This window comes from Lupinus angustifolius, chromosome LG03, assembly GCF_001865875.1.
Source record: "Lupinus angustifolius cultivar Tanjil chromosome LG03, LupAngTanjil_v1.0, whole genome shotgun sequence".
NCBI lineage: Eukaryota > Viridiplantae > Streptophyta > Magnoliopsida > Fabales > Fabaceae > Lupinus > Lupinus angustifolius.
This window is the reverse complement of record NC_032011.1, coordinates 16,217,890-16,234,932: the sequence shown is the minus strand read 5'-3', so window position 1 is coordinate 16,234,932 and position 17,043 is coordinate 16,217,890. Positions and strand designations below refer to the sequence as shown.

The following is a 17,043-nucleotide window of genomic DNA, read 5'->3' as shown; positions in this document are numbered from 1 at the left end:
ATTCAACCCCTTCTAAGTGTATTCTGCCACTGATATCTAACAAAAATAAATAAAAAATGTTAGATTAGCTCCGATTAAAAAAAAATGATAGAATTACAACTTAGAATATGTTTGCAAATTAGGGGATGAAATGAAATAGAAAGTGTCAGAGACATCTCATAATTATATTTTATGACTTTGTAACATTCCATTTCTCTCTTTTCCCAATCGGACTCCAAGGTGATTTAAACATGTGTAAAGGATACCGATAAAACCCTCAATAACAAAAGTAAATCAAATAGAAATTCTAATTTCTATAGTAAGAAAGAATCCAAGAAAATTATTAGGCAAAGCAATTAAGACAAATTTACAGATATCTGTAGATAAATATAATTTATAATAAGCAGCCAACTCTACCTAATAGGATTATTTAACTCTGGGAGTTTGGATGGCAAATCAACAGAAGGACTGAATTTGCACAACTAAAAATTAGTGGGGCCAAAATCGATAAAAAAAAATAGTAAAGGGGCAATAGCAAGATAGTAAAATTTAAGGGACTAAATTGCAATTAAGCCTAATACTCACCATTTCCATTCTATCTAACCATCATATAATATACACTCATCAGTGTCTGTACACACAACATTGTTACACCTATTGTAAAAAGGATATGTTGCAATTATAGCTATGCTCTAAAACGCTGTACACCATTAATGGCTTCCCTCAAATATATATTTAAAAAAAAGAATAGATTTGCAAAAAATTTATAACTAATCTACAAGCAATTAACTATCATCTTCAGGACGTTGAATTTCACCCATCATGATCCTGTTGCTGGAAACCTTGAAACCAAGGAGAGAAGGATCTATCTGTTTTCCTTTCTTCCCCTTCTTTTTGCCGCTACGCCCTGCTTGACCACCATCGGATGATTCGTTTGTGGCTCCGCTGACTGCATGTGCATCCACCTCAGGAAGAACAGGCTTACGAAGCATGTCTATAAATGATGTCTCTGAGGTCGCACCTTCGCCGAAGGAAGAAGTTCTAAATCGAACATCTTTCTTCCCAGAAGCCTGAGCCTCAGTCATGCTAGCGGTTGATGATGAATTCCCAGAAGGTTCTCTTCTCCCTACCATAGATCTCGTTTAACTGAGTGCTAATATGTTACCAGAAAACGTAAAGGATGCAGTAAAAGATAGATAACATACCTTCACTGCATGCAAGATTCATTAGATTATTCTGATTGGCATGGGTTGAAGGTTGGTCTGTCCGAGATACATGAGACCGTTTATGGAAAACATTATCAAACCCTTTTGATGAAGGAGGCACCCTGTCGATTACAGAAAATCGAACTTCAAGGAATATCCATTTTTCTAACAATTAGCAACAACGGAAAACAGTTCATCCATTTATGCATATAAATATAGTGCATAGACTGACATATGAACAACAGATAATCAGATATAGCCGAATGTTATCTTTTGACAATTACTTGGTACGTCGAAAATCATCAGATCGAATGCTTTACAGATCCATCTTCAACAGAAGTTATTTGGCGCCCCAGATTTGTTTTTACAATTTTGGAAGTAGTTTGAGTTACAGGAGAACTATGATAAGTTTAAACACAACAGCTTCTAGAAAGTTTTAGTCAACAAAATTCTTCACACATGCATTTAGAAAGTGTACAATAATCATTGCTGGACAAAGAAAATTTTGGTTTAGGCAGAGCCATAGGTTCACAAAATAAAAGATTCACAAGGAATACCCATCACGGCTCTTTGACCTATCCAAACTACAACCCTATGCATAACCTACCTATTACTATCAAGCAACATGAATGGTAAAAAAAGAAAATGGATCCATGAAACATTTAGGGTGTGTTTGTTTTCTATTTCTATTTCCTATTTTCATTTTCAAAAATAATTTCCATTTCCATGTTTTCATTTCTTAAAAACATGTTTGTTATTATCATTTTCATTTTCAAAATCATTCACTATAAACTTAACAAATCATGACAATTACTCTTACAATTAATTCAATTCTAAATTTTAATCACTAAAGTAGTCAATTCAATGATTTTATAGGAAGTCTATATATTTGATATTTGTCTTTTCTTTTCCAACGGATTTTATGTCAACAATAAATTGAACATCTTTAATTGCTAGATTTGGTCATTAACTATCACAAAAACATGTGAAAAGTCATAAGGAACATCATGTAGTTGCAAGTACTCTCTAAACAAAGTTAAAGTTAATATAAGTTAGTAACATACAAGTGTTTTAATATTTAATTTAGGTTGTAGTAACATCAATGGCATCAGTTTTGATCCTAAAATCATATTATCATATCCATCATCGAATCATATTTCAACAATATCATAAAAGAGGTGGAGAAAAATTGTTATATTGAGAGATAAAAAATAAATTCTATTATGCAGATGCGTGACGGTCTAGACGAGGAAGTCATTCATCGATTGATTTTGGTGTTTTGATGATTAGTGGGGAGAATAATTACAAATATACACCCTTTATTCCACATATTTTGATGTTTAAGGTTATCACATACTTTACAAATTATTAAAAGATATAAAATTTGATATAATTGAAAATTGGATTAAAAAAGAAATTAAGAAATGTATGGTTAAAAGATGAGTAATAAATAAGGGTAAAGTTGGAAAATAAAATATAAATGTGTATTGAGTTTTCAATACATCAAAACATTCGGAATAACATGAAAAAATTAAAACATCAGAATATATATAACGAATGAAGTAACAAAAGTCTTACAATTTTCAATAAAATGTCATTGCCTCATTATTGAAAATGTTAGAAATTACCTTTTTTCATTTTCAAAATTTCCAGAAATGAAGCTCATGTTTTCAGAAATATGAAATGAAAACAACAGTGCAAACATGATTTCACCTTTATTTTAAAATGACCAAAGCAAACACACCCTTAGAACTTCAAACTCAACAAAAATCTATTGTAATTCTTCGTCAACAGCAAGCACAAAAATTAAAAGAATTACTAAAATGATCAAAATAATCAAATCAAAGAAAACCAAGTTATTTTTAAAAAAAGGAAAATGTGCAAAAAATAAAATTACCTGTCATTGGAAACCTCATCTGCACGTGAGTTATTCAAACCCATCTCACGACCAAATGAACCCCCATCACCACCTGCATTCACATTCATTATACTCCGCCATTATATCCGGGCACAATATTAACAAAGGACACTAGTTATGTGGGATACATTACCTGCACTGCTTAGTGAGCTATGTCTACTATGGGAAATACTAGCAGGCAGTTCCATTGAATTCATGGTGCTTTCCACTTGTTCTGGCAACTCAGATACACCAGGAACTGACTTGGTTATTGTGCCCAAGAATTCATGCCTATGGCTCTTACTTATCTCCAGCTCAAGTAACTCTTCCATAGCTGATTTGCCAGTCAAGGGAGGAATTCTATAATTGGGATGTAAAGTATCCTGATTAGAAGATAACAGTGACTGGCCTTCCACTAATGCTCCAGATCTAGACCGAAGAGGTATCCTTTCAGCATTTCCTAGATTGTTGTATTGTTCATTAATATGCATGCTGGCGAAATGGTCATGCATTAGGGTGCTGGAATTAGCACTTTGAGTCCTTTCTAAAAATGGATCATTCATATGGACTTGATCTGGTGGAAGCTCAAACGGATGGGTTAATGAGCTAGCCTCAGAAACTTGCCGAGATTTGTCATGAGTTCTTGTCGAAAGAGGATGCCACTTATCAACTGCTGATGGTAGTGTAGATTGAAGACCAAGTTTTTGATGTAGGTCCATAAAATCTTGTGTTGAACTCTCTTCATGAGATCCGGCAAATGCAGTCATGCTTAGATCTGCTGATGTATTCCCCAAGACTCTTCTCTGCCTCAAAGCTTCAAAATGTTGTAGTTGCACCCTTGGGTCAATCCAGCTATTTTCCACATGCCCATTGTTCCCAGGGAGGGAATTCTTAAATGTATCAGGGTGGTGACCAAAAAGATCACCAGATGATTGTACGTGGTGAGATGATAAAGAACCCAGTTGATCAGTGGGGTGTACATTGCGATGATGTTCTTGTAATTGCCTTCCTTGGAAAGAAACAGGTGCAGACCTATCAAACAACATAGAATTAGAATCAAAGAAACCTCGATGGTTCTGCTCAGGAAGATTCCTTCCCAGAAAATTCATTTGCTCTTCTTGTGGCACAAGCCTCTGCTGCTGTTTGTGGATATCTGAAACATTAAATCCTGCTGAATGACCCAGATGATGATGGGTAGTGGGATTTCTTACCAAATTTCCAGTTTCATTAATTGACCAAGACCTACCAAAATGCCTTTCCCCATCCAATCCTAACTGTTGTCTAAGAGCCATTGACATCTGCTGTGCCTTCAGCTGATCTTGCTGAAAATGAAGCTGTTGTTCAGAAGACAAGATATTCCCATGCCTTGCTTGCAACAAGAGGGCTGACAAATCAGCTTGCCTTTCTTGGATGGCATTAAGGCCCATATTTGCTTTGATAATCTGCTCCATTGACGGATCATGTTGCCTTAAGGAATGCGAATTCTGCTGTAAGTCATGCAAATATCCCCTCAACTGTCCCTGATCAAACAAGTTATCCCTAGATATGTCATGTTTTGACAGCCAAAAATTTGGATCGGAATTATGCTGATTCATCAACTGTTCAAGAAGCAACTGCTGAACTTGAGACTGTTGATGGGGGTGTAGGTTCATTTGTTGTTGAAGTAATTGTTGATGATGCATATCTTGCTGTTGCTGAAGCTCAAGCTGGCGTTGTTGGATTTGACGTTCTAGAAGACGTTCATAATCTGATCTCGGATTCTGGATCATTTTCTGGACATTGGAGTTCTTGCTCTGAGAAAGAGAGAAACCTGAAAATCTCTCTAAATCTGTCCCAGCCAGATGTGCTGGGATATGATTAGATGATATACCACTCTGCTGCTGAAATTGTTCCTTCTGCAGCTTCTGCAACATGAGATGCTCAGACACATCAAAATTACTAAATTTTGGTCCCATATGGGACAAGAACCGATCTTCTAATGAACCTACATGTACATCAGGATTTAAATGCCTATTTATCCCATGCTCATCAGGCCATGTCTCCCTGAAAGAAGGCTGATTAACCATGCCACCATGAGAGCCTTGATCAGCAAAAGGAGAATCTCTATCAACTAAGGGATCTAGAAAATGACCCTGGTCGCCCAATCTCAAAGAACTATTGGAAGATTGTGCACGCCTTAAATGAGAGCCATCTCTGAGTTCTGACATCAATAAACCAAAGGGATGCAACTTATCAGCTTCACTACTATGAGTATCGCTCCCAGCAACTTCATTTGCAACAGGTATTCCAGTAGGAAGGGAATACGAAGCATTGACATCCACAGGCCTCATCAAAGGGCTACCATTGCTGCTTTGAGCCAACTTAGATAACACAATGTCTACAAAAAATGTATATATAAATAGAAATTACAAATGAATCCATATATAACAAGCACAGCCACAGACATTGATAAGCAAAAGAATTGATAAATATGACAATGGCAAAACAAGAATGAATAACTTACCCTCATCTTGGGCAACAATATTATTGAAGTACTGTTCATCAGAGAACTTGCTTTCAGAGTGGTAACCTTGATTTGGTATCTGGGACTGAATACCAATGCATAGATTGTTGTATTGTTCATTAATATGCATGCTGGCGAAATGGTCATGCATTAGGGTGCTGGAATTAGCACTTTGAGTCCTTTCTAAAAATGGATCATTCATATGGACTTGATCTGGTGGAAGCTCAAACGGATGGGTTAATGAGCTAGCCTCAGAAACTTGCCGAGATTTGTCATGAGTTCTTGTCGAAAGAGGATGCCACTTATCAACTGCTGATGGTAGTGTAGATTGAAGACCAAGTTTTTGATGTAGGTCCATAAAATCTTGTGTTGAACTCTCTTCATGAGATCCGGCAAATGCAGTCATGCTTAGATCTGCTGATGTATTCCCCAAGACTCTTCTCTGCCTCAAAGCTTCAAAATGTTGTAGTTGCACCCTTGGGTCAATCCAGCTATTTTCCACATGCCCATTGTTCCCAGGGAGGGAATTCTTAAATGTATCAGGGTGGTGACCAAAAAGATCACCAGATGATTGTACGTGGTGAGATGATAAAGAACCCAGTTGATCAGTGGGGTGTACATTGCGATGATGTTCTTGTAATTGCCTTCCTTGGAAAGAAACAGGTGCAGACCTATCAAACAACATAGAATTAGAATCAAAGAAACCTCGATGGTTCTGCTCAGGAAGATTCCTTCCCAGAAAATTCATTTGCTCTTCTTGTGGCACAAGCCTCTGCTGCTGTTTGTGGATATCTGAAACATTAAATCCTGCTGAATGACCCAGATGATGATGGGTAGTGGGATTTCTTACCAAATTTCCAGTTTCATTAATTGACCAAGACCTACCAAAATGCCTTTCCCCATCCAATCCTAACTGTTGTCTAAGAGCCATTGACATCTGCTGTGCCTTCAGCTGATCTTGCTGAAAATGAAGCTGTTGTTCAGAAGACAAGATATTCCCATGCCTTGCTTGCAACAAGAGGGCTGACAAATCAGCTTGCCTTTCTTGGATGGCATTAAGGCCCATATTTGCTTTGATAATCTGCTCCATTGACGGATCATGTTGCCTTAAGGAATGCGAATTCTGCTGTAAGTCATGCAAATATCCCCTCAACTGTCCCTGATCAAACAAGTTATCCCTAGATATGTCATGTTTTGACAGCCAAAAATTTGGATCGGAATTATGCTGATTCATCAACTGTTCAAGAAGCAACTGCTGAACTTGAGACTGTTGATGGGGGTGTAGGTTCATTTGTTGTTGAAGTAATTGTTGATGATGCATATCTTGCTGTTGCTGAAGCTCAAGCTGGCGTTGTTGGATTTGACGTTCTAGAAGACGTTCATAATCTGATCTCGGATTCTGGATCATTTTCTGGACATTGGAGTTCTTGCTCTGAGAAAGAGAGAAACCTGAAAATCTCTCTAAATCTGTCCCAGCCAGATGTGCTGGGATATGATTAGATGATATACCACTCTGCTGCTGAAATTGTTCCTTCTGCAGCTTCTGCAACATGAGATGCTCAGACACATCAAAATTACTAAATTTTGGTCCCATATGGGACAAGAACCGATCTTCTAATGAACCTACATGTACATCAGGATTTAAATGCCTATTTATCCCATGCTCATCAGGCCATGTCTCCCTGAAAGAAGGCTGATTAACCATGCCACCATGAGAGCCTTGATCAGCAAAAGGAGAATCTCTATCAACTAAGGGATCTAGAAAATGACCCTGGTCGCCCAATCTCAAAGAACTATTGGAAGATTGTGCACGCCTTAAATGAGAGCCATCTCTGAGTTCTGACATCAATAAACCAAAGGGATGCAACTTATCAGCTTCACTACTATGAGTATCGCTCCCAGCAACTTCATTTGCAACAGGTATTCCAGTAGGAAGGGAATACGAAGCATTGACATCCACAGGCCTCATCAAAGGGCTACCATTGCTGCTTTGAGCCAACTTAGATAACACAATGTCTACAAAAAATGTATATATAAATAGAAATTACAAATGAATCCATATATAACAAGCACAGCCACAGACATTGATAAGCAAAAGAATTGATAAATATGACAATGGCAAAACAAGAATGAATAACTTACCCTCATCTTGGGCAACAATATTATTGAAGTACTGTTCATCAGAGAACTTGCTTTCAGAGTGGTAACCTTGATTTGGTATCTGGGACTGAATACCAATGCATGAGGTAGCATCAGGTCTGGAGGAAGACCAAGGTTGATCATCACTAGCTGAATACCCATTATAGTCAAAACTATTCACATCTACTTTTAGGTTCCTTCCAATGGTATCTGATGGTTCTGATAGAGTAGTCAGGTTACTACCAGAATCTAATCTTGATTTGACTTTCAAGTGAGGCATCATGTCACCAAGTTGTTGAAATGATGATCCTTCAGGGGCATCTGACAAGCGAACAGGTAAGTCGATCCCAAAAAAACCTTGTTCAAACCACAAAATGATGTCGATCCCAAGGAAGGGTCCCTGAATTGCGCCTTGAGGATCCAGATAGCACAAACTTAACTCCTCAGGAGTGGTAACACTTTGGAATGGATATGCATTCTCATTAATTTGCAAGTCCTGTTGATTAATGCTTGGAGCATGCTGCAGTGTTGAGAAATCAAAGAGAGAGTGAGAATCATCAGGTAGGTTACTACTGATTTCTGAAGCAGCAATTGACTCAATGTGATCCTGATTAGCATGTCCCTGAAAAGCAGAAACTTGTCCAGGATAGGAATCAAAAGTCTCCGAATCAGCAACTTTGTTTCTGTGAAAAATTATGTCCGCAGTGCTACTACCAGAGCTCTCATCTCTCCCGTGAATATCAATTGCCGGCATATGTTTCTGCTTGCCTTCTTGAAATGTTGCAACATCTGAAAATGATGGGAATTTGTACACAACCATTGTAGGTAATGAAAACGAAAAGTTTTACTTTCAACAGATTAGAGAAATGGCAAAGGCAAATAAGAAATAATGTTGTTTTCTCACCCTCAACTATATTTTGCAACGAACCACCAGCACTTGATGCAGAACCAATAAAATTTTGATCAGAATCATTTGAGGTATCAATTCCTGAAATAACCTTTCTACCATTTCCAGTCAAAGGTTTTTTACCTTCACCTAAAATTACACCAATACCTGAAATAAACAAAGGGGACCATATAAGAAAAAGTTGACTATTTGACAAAGACAAATTAAAATAAATGCAAATTTTCACCTGAAATATCTTCACTAAAGGAATAGCCTAAGACTTCACTGCTAGTAATTTTCCCCTTCAATATATCTTTAAGGATAGTCTGAAAGAAAATATAACCAAATAAATATCAAGGCTCAAGAGCCCATGGCCTTTCAAAACCATCACAGCAAGGATTAACAAAAAATGTATCATCTTTTATATTCTGCATACCTCTTCCTCACCAGCAGGAGCAACAAATGCTAATGGTTCTATGGAACCATGTTGAGTTATTGGTGATGTATACTCCATCCCAGAAGGCATGCTTTCAAAAGTTGGATCAACCTTTTGCCTACGATATATGTCAAGAAGCTTACCCCTAGGGTAGTAATATGGACTAACACCAAGGCTAGACTTCCCCAATATGGTGTTGTTCTTATCCACGAGCACAGACCCAACACTAGAGCCCAAGGGAGGCCTTCCAATTTGTAGGTTTCCATTGATATTCGCCTTACCTCTTCCAGCAGAAAATTGCACAACAGAGCCCTCTGCACGTCCTTTTTCCAGCCCAAATCCAGGTGCAGCACGGTATGTGGCCACTCCAGCTGCTTGAGTTTCCAACCGGTGCCGTGGCCTCCATTTATCACGAGAATCAGGGTCACGATCAGAACCTGCACGGTTGCCAACACTAGAAGATTGTTTTTCTGCGAGACCATCTTCCTTCTCAACATCATTCTTCTTCTCACTTCGAGAATCCTTCTCTTTATCTTCAGGACCCCATCTTGATGACCACTTATTCTCTCTCCGAGGGTCATGGCCAGAACCACGGCTATCATGCCAGCGATCAGAAGGCGAAGATCTATTCTCCGAGGTTGAAGTAATCTCCAAACGGCGATCATCTTTCCGGCGATCCCTTCGCCCAAGCAAGCTTGTTTCTCTCTCCTCTTCACGCCAGCGACGGTTAATGTCAACATCTGGAGCAATCCTTCTCCAATCTTTCTTGTCCTGAGACCCCTCAAGACGCCAACTTTCTTTCAGTGAAGGATCAGTGGAATTCAGCTAAGACAAGAAACAAGTAAATTGATATACTATCATTTTCCCATGATGGGGCAAATACCATGACAAATAAAGAGATAGAGGAAATAAATATATTAAGAGAAGTGACATCATCAAACTTTAAAATATGACGAACCACTCCAATTTATGAATAGGGATAAGGAAACTATCAAGTGTCCGCCATCCATCCAAGAGACAGAAAAATACTCTTTTGGTTTTGTAACTCCATTGTTTTATTAAATAAATTCCACTCTTCACAGATATAAAAGGCACAGCAGCTCTTACCATGCTAACTGATCATCTAAATCATCGCTAAAAAGTTTAATTACAATTCCATGAATTCAAGAAACTGAGGAAAGCATATTTGTGATTCTGGGAGAATCTCCAGGTTTAAATTAATCAACTAAAACTCGAAGGGTAACAAGCAGATGCATAATCACTACTTTAAGTTTTGAAACAATACACTGGCAGATTGGAAACAATAATCACTAATTCTTAAACTGCAGGCAAAAATCAAAAGAGAAAATATTATGCACATAACAAGAATTAGTTTTTATATATTAACACCCATCAAACTACCACCCATAGCTACTGGCACATGCTAAGCAGCATATCATACCCCCTTACCCTTGATGTACAACCACATCATCGGTATATGACTACTTTTCCTAACTGTAACAGAAGAAAGGAGTTACCAACAAGATAAGTGCAGCATTATAAAATAAAAAGTGCCAAACAAGCTTTAAATAATAGAAGAGAGACTTAGATGGCTTTCATAAAAAAAACAGCTACCAATAGTACAAGTAAAATCAAAACAACAGGTACTACATACCCCCGCTGGGATGGTAGGTGTCTTAGCATCGACAGTTTTGGAGTAAAGCCACTGTGGGGATAAGGGTATGTTGTTGTCTGATAACACTTGATCTGAAAGAAAAAACAGCTTCCATCAACCAACAGTCACCACATATCTTTATGCATAAATGAGACATACCAAACTAAGTGTTATCTTATATTTCATAGGGCGAGGAGATACCCTTAATAGGGGCAGCCATGCACCCCGAAAGGGATTAGTTCCTTACTCATAGGGTGAGGGATATCCTTGGTAGTATAAAAAAAAACTTCAATAGCAGAATGATTATTAACAAGATACCTTTTGAATCATCAAGTAGCCCCACGGTGATCCCTTTCTCTCCAGCATGTCCACCAAGCGCTTCGTCTAACACGGCCAAAAGGCAAACATTAACCATGTGATCTAAATAATAAATCAGAAATAATCACAGGATCTACAGTATTGAATTACACATCACTGTCGAAGAAGAAACAAAAATCAACAGACAAATCAAAAACAATAATCCGAACATCACTTGCAATTACACATCATCGTCGAAGAAGAGACAAAAATCAACACGAAAATTCAAATCAATAACCCCAACAAAACAATCAAATCAGCTTATTAATAAAAATTAAAAAACAACAAAATTAGCTTAACACCACTCCTCCTTCCACTCACACTTGTCAACAAACAAGAGAAAGTCATAAATCACTGTCACTAAAGCATTGAAAACATTAGCATAGCATAGATCATTCTTCAATCTATGAAGTAAAGTCAACTACAAAAAAAAAACACATGTCAGGGATGTGATCCACACGAAGAACGAGTTGCGGATTAAAATTCAACCGATCCAGACATAGAGAGCAAGCAACTGCAATTAAGAATCGGTTATCGATGTAAATAAAAAAGGACAGTCTAGTGCACGAGACTCTAACTAACAAAGGCCTGAGGGTATACATACGCATGTCTTAAGCAAATAGGTTGTTTCCAGGATTTAAACTCATAACCTCCAGGTGACAAGGCAAACAACCTTACTGTTACGCCGAGACTCGCTCCGATTTATTGAGGAACAAAAAAAGACCCTAAAATAATGAAAATAAAGTGGGAAATATAAAATACCTTTGAGATTGGAATGAGAATCGGAGGATTTAGAAGAGAAGAGATCGTCAGGGAGATTATTGATCTTGTTTCCGTTACCGTCAGCCATCGGTGTTGGAATTTGGTGGGAGATCGAAAAAAATGTAACGGAAGAAGGAACGGAATGTGACGGGAATTGCGGGGAATAAGAATGAGAGAAAGGAAGAAGAGAGTTTAGGGTTTGAAGATTGGAAAAGGGAATAAGATTTATAGAGAAGAAGAGGAGGAAACTCAAAATGAGAGAAAGAGGAAGAAGATGTGAGGGTTTGTGTGTAACATTGGGAATAACCACATTGATTCATATATATTATTATTCCATTTAATTAATTATTGATTTAATAAGTAATTATAATTAATTAATTAGAAGATTAGATTAGATCAAATCACAATTATCTACTTATATATATTCATGCATCTAGAAATAGATCAATTCTTTAGGGTAACTGGTTAGCAAAATAAACTTATGATTTCTCATATGAGTTTAATATATATATATATATATATATATATATAAATAATTATGTACCAAAAATAAATAAGTATATTATATATCATTTATATTAAATAATGAATTATATGTTAACTATAAAAAAAATTGTATAATAATGGATAAATATTAAATTCTTCTTTTATATATACTAGTAGTGACAAACATTTCATATCTGCTAGCCCAGATTCATACTTTTATGATGTCACAAAATATATATATTTTATTTTGGAGAATTAGAATATTTCTTTTTTATTGAGTATACTTTATATTATATTTTTTATTAGGGATACTTTATATTATAACATTTTTTTATTATAATGCTAGAGAGATAGTTAATAGGTTGATGGTGCTTAATTATATACTTATATATAATTATATGTTTTTTTTGTAAAAATTAAAAAGTTTAAGGGTAAAGTAGGAAAATGATATTACACCATAGTAGTTATTTCATGTTTTTCCTTTATATATTGTATAGAATATAAATATATATGTTATATTTTACAAATAAAAAATATATGAACTTGTTGGACTAAAATGAAGAAAATTGAGTCACTTAAAAACAAAGTATCTAGTTTGATCTCCTAGTTTATTAATACATAAACTCTTTCATATATATAATTAAGAATTAAGATAGAAATGATGTGATCATATTTATTCTCACCAAATGTTCTTCTAGAAAAAACAATTAACATTTACCTCTACTCTCCTTCAATTTGAGAAAATTGAATATGAGAAATGGCATATCATTAATGAATTTGTCTTCAAAAAATAGACAGCCACAATTTTTATGGAAAAATAATATTAAAAGCGGGAAAAAGGAAATTATGCACATAGTATTATTTCCGAATTTGTTGCATTCTAACATTAATTTGACAAAAAATTATTAATTACAATAATCAGATGAAAATTTCAAAAACAAATGGAAGCAGATGACTTATATGAGAAAATAGAGTAGATAATATAAAAATGTTACAATTGAGCACATTGTACTAAACTATCCTTATCTCTTTATCTCTGTACTTCTCTATATTATATATAAAAGCAAAATATATGTAACTTCTATTATGGTATAATTTTCACTTCCTATTTTGTCTTTAATATTATTTAATTTTTACAAAAAAACATCTAACCCTAAATAACCACCAATAACACATTAATTAACTACATCTCTCACTTTAAAGTGAATATTATTATAAATACAAAAAAAATATATAATATAAAGTACACATAACACAGCAAATACATTCTAATTCTAAAAAATGAAATATAAAAATTAAATATGTAATACTATATAATATTGACTGATAGATACGAAATGTATTGACACACTAGTAATAACTTAATAAAAGTGAAGGTTGAAGTGGTTTGGAAAGTTGCCACACTCTACTGGCAAGGCTTTTGAAGAAAAGTGATCGGCCACACTTAGCTTATACCATGGGTTGGTTATGGTAAGATATGGGTACCTAGGATATTATTATACAAATACTAATTAAATAACTAAAAATATATATTTTACGATAATAAAATGTGACAAATAAATCGAAAACATCATCAAATAATATAGTTCTTACATTTTGTCTACAACAAAAGCTGGACACATAAGTTTATACATTAATTAAACAAATTAGGTTTTGGTACAATATTGACTAAAAATGACAAACAAAATTCTAATAATAACAAATATAAACACAAATGAGGTGAAAGCACAATATTCTTTTTTCTCACAAGGCTTCATTTTAATATTACTTTTTACAAAATGATTTATTCAGCCGACCAGACTTAGATAAAACGAGTTGTGAAGAATGTCTTGCTCCTGACTTTGGTACGGTTTTGATGAAGACACCAAGATCACAAAAAGAAGAAGAAAAAAAGACTATGAAGACAGAAGATTCAAGCTTCAGGAAATTATCGATCAAGTCTTCAATAGGTATTTCTATCCTTATGCTCAATTTATATTTAGTAGCAAAGCTCAAAGAATTCAAAACTATTTTCAAAAGAATTGGATAAGTCTTGAAACAATGTCAAAAATGCTAAGTAACAAGTTACTTGACTTGACAAATAGGTTACTAGATCTAGGTAACATGTTACCTGAACTCTGTGAGAGTTGGTAACAGGTTACTAGAACTACGTAATAGATTACCTAACTAAGAAAACAGTTACAAAAACATAACTAACACTGAGTATCCGATTAATTACTTGTATTAATTGATTACCACTTTGGACAACAAGTTTTGGCAATCGATTTCACTACCGTGGCAATCAATTCACATAGTTGTTGGAAACCAGATTTTCAAATTTGAATGAACAATTTTCATCCAAAGTGAATGAGTTTCATTCCAATCGTGTCTTATCTTCATGGAAGGGTACTATGGCTGATTGGAAGCCTATTTAAATGCACTGAGACATTCAATTCAATAACACAATCCACATACAAGTGATATATGAAATTTTCATAACTTAGTAAAACAATTTCTGCACTCTTTTGCCACTTTGATTCTAAACTTTCAGATTTTTCTGAAGTTGCTTCAAGTGTTAAGTTCTAAAGTTTTCAAACATATAAGAGCATTGTTTACTGAGTATATATTTAGAGCAAAATGATTGCAAGTTATAACAATTGTCAAATACTTGTAAAGGCAATTATGCCCTTGGTTTTATTCTTCATCTTGTTGTAAAACTTGTTATCACAAGGGTACTAGATCTAATAGAAAAATCTCTTGTATGATAAGAGTACTAGATGTAGCATTCGGTGGACAAGAAGGTGAACCAGTAAAATGACAAATAGTCAAAGGATGTCATTATAACCAACCTACGAAGTTCTGATGAAGATAAGGTCTTATATGGAAGCTTGAAGACTTGGACATCTCATCAAACAACACACCAAGAACTCAAGGTCAATATCATAGAGTCTAGGATTGCTTTTTACATTCTAGAGTTCTAAGTTGATTGCCTAGTATTGAGTCTTAGGTTAGGTAAACCCAAGATGAAAAGTGTCTCACAAAAAGTCTAAAATGAAAATCATAGAGAATGAGGCATAACATCATCATACATATATATGATAAATGACACTCATGCATTTGCATTCATACATACATGGTTTTGTACATGAAGACTTTATTCTTTCTAAAAATCATGATTGCATGCTCATTCATCATATATGGTATTTACCGCATAAATAGAAAAACCATTTTAAGCAATTTTAATTGATCAATCCGTTTGGTTATCGATTAGTCCTGAAGAAATCCTCAATCGATTAAGGAAAGTCATAGTCGATTAAATGAAGTTACAAAATGTAACCTTCCAGAATTTCTATCAAATTAATCGATTAAGCCATAACTGAAAATTCATTTTTAAAGAAATTGTTAATCGATTAACATGACCATTTAATCAATTAATATTTGTTGTATCAGTTATGAGCTAATTCTATTATTTTGAAACATAATTGAATCCGTTTTTAAAACAGCTTTTCACCTTCATTGAGCAAGAATCAAAAAATTATCTGAGAGAGAGAAAACCAAAGATTCATGGTGCTAAAAGTTTCAAAGCTTTCTTGTTGTTTCTTTGAGGTTTTCTTGCATAAGCTTCAACAATGAAAAGAGAGAGAAAAGAGAGAAAACCTTTTTCATTACGCCAAAACGTTTTTCATTCAATTGAAAACATCTTGCATGATTTCATAATTTGGTCTTAGGCCTGCTTTATGAGATCTTTCTGTCAAGGGTGATTAGAGCCGAATTAAGATTCGTTATCCGCACAATCTAGTGTGCTAAGTAACTCGGCGAAAAATCTGTAACTTGAGGAGAATTCTCGTGATGTGTGAGATCAACACAGGTTGAGAATTAGGAGTCGTCATTAGACAAGAAAGATCTCATAAAGATCAAGAATCATCACGGTTTTTACTGCTTCCTTATCTCTTTACAATTCTGTCTTTACTGCTTTCTGTTTTGATTGGCTTTCTGTGATTAATTGCTTACTGTGTTAATCTGTTGTTAATCAAGAATCAATCTTAGAATAGTAAAGATCAAGAATCATCACGGTTTTTACGAAGCAAGAAAACTAATTTTCAAAGTATAACAATCAAGATAATTGATTAACTACAGCAGCTTTGTATTCTGCGCAAATATCGGAAAAGTGAGATTGGTGATTCGCGACACCTATTCACCCCCTCTAGGTGTAATCTTACCTTACTAGTACCCAACAAGTGGTATCAAAGCTAGTATGAAAGTACCAGCTTGGCTGCTAAATTCGTTTATCCGAGGGGTTAATGACTATGGTTTCCACAAACCCTTTCGGGGGTGATGGTACATCCTTCAATCGCCCTCCGATTTTCAGTGGCGAAGGGTACGCCTATTGGAATGTGTGAATGCGAATCTTTATAGAGGCCATAGACATAGAGATTTGGGACTCTATTGTCAATGGACCTTTCACTCCACTTTACTTAGTGGATGGTGAACCCAAAGAAAAACCAAAGGGATTATGGACTGACGATGAAAGACGTAAAGTCCAGCACAATCTCAAGGCAAAGAACATTATAACCTCTGCCTTATCATACGATGAATTCTTTCAGGCGTCACAGTGCCAAATGTAAAGGAAATGTGAGATACTTTGTAAGTAACCCACGAAGGCACAAGTGAGAATAAGCGTGCTCGATTGAATGTTTTGACACATGAATATGAGTTGTTTAGAATGTTTCCTAATGAATCGATAAATGAAATTAAAAAAG

At 35.3% G+C, this 17,043-nt stretch overlaps 1 protein-coding gene across 6 annotated transcripts; it reads right to left on the bottom strand.

Moving 5' to 3' along the window:
• Window positions 471-12,117, bottom strand: LOC109343534. Of its 6 annotated transcripts, none has more exons than XR_002107226.1 (13): window positions 11,819-12,116; window positions 11,018-11,083; window positions 10,700-10,791; window positions 9,046-9,870; window positions 8,857-8,935; window positions 8,628-8,777; window positions 7,727-8,512; window positions 5,585-7,600; window positions 3,236-5,458; window positions 3,082-3,154; window positions 1,185-1,306; window positions 632-1,105; window positions 471-578 (listed from the first exon to the last, which is right to left on the bottom strand). XR_002107226.1 is itself a non-coding variant. In XM_019581887.1 (13 exons), exons 1-13 carry the CDS (start codon window positions 11,904-11,906, stop codon window positions 765-767), a joined length of 6,717 nt encoding a protein of 2,238 aa, XP_019437432.1. In that variant the 5' UTR covers window positions 11,907-12,117; the 3' UTR covers window positions 503-764. The 6 variants fall into 6 exon arrangements, 5 of the variants coding, with proteins under 5 accessions (XP_019437432.1, XP_019437431.1, XP_019437428.1 ...); XM_019581887.1 differs by having other exon boundaries at window positions 503-1,105; window positions 3,236-3,692; window positions 3,837-5,458; window positions 11,819-12,117; XM_019581886.1 differs by having other exon boundaries at window positions 503-1,105; window positions 5,585-5,834; window positions 5,979-7,600; window positions 11,819-12,117.

Coding starts and splice junctions, on each gene's coding strand:
- LOC109343534 (XM_019581883.1), bottom strand. CDS start 11,906: ATGGCTGACGGTAACGGAAACAAGATCAATAATCTCCCTGACGATCTC. Junction 8,936..9,045: donor CTCCTGCTGGTGAGGAAGAG/GTATGCAGAATA, acceptor ATTTTCTTTCAG/ACTATCCTTAAAGATATATT. Junction 1,307..3,081: donor GATGAGGTTTCCAATGACAG/GTAATTTTATTT, acceptor TGTAATCGACAG/GGTGCCTCCTTCATCAAAAG.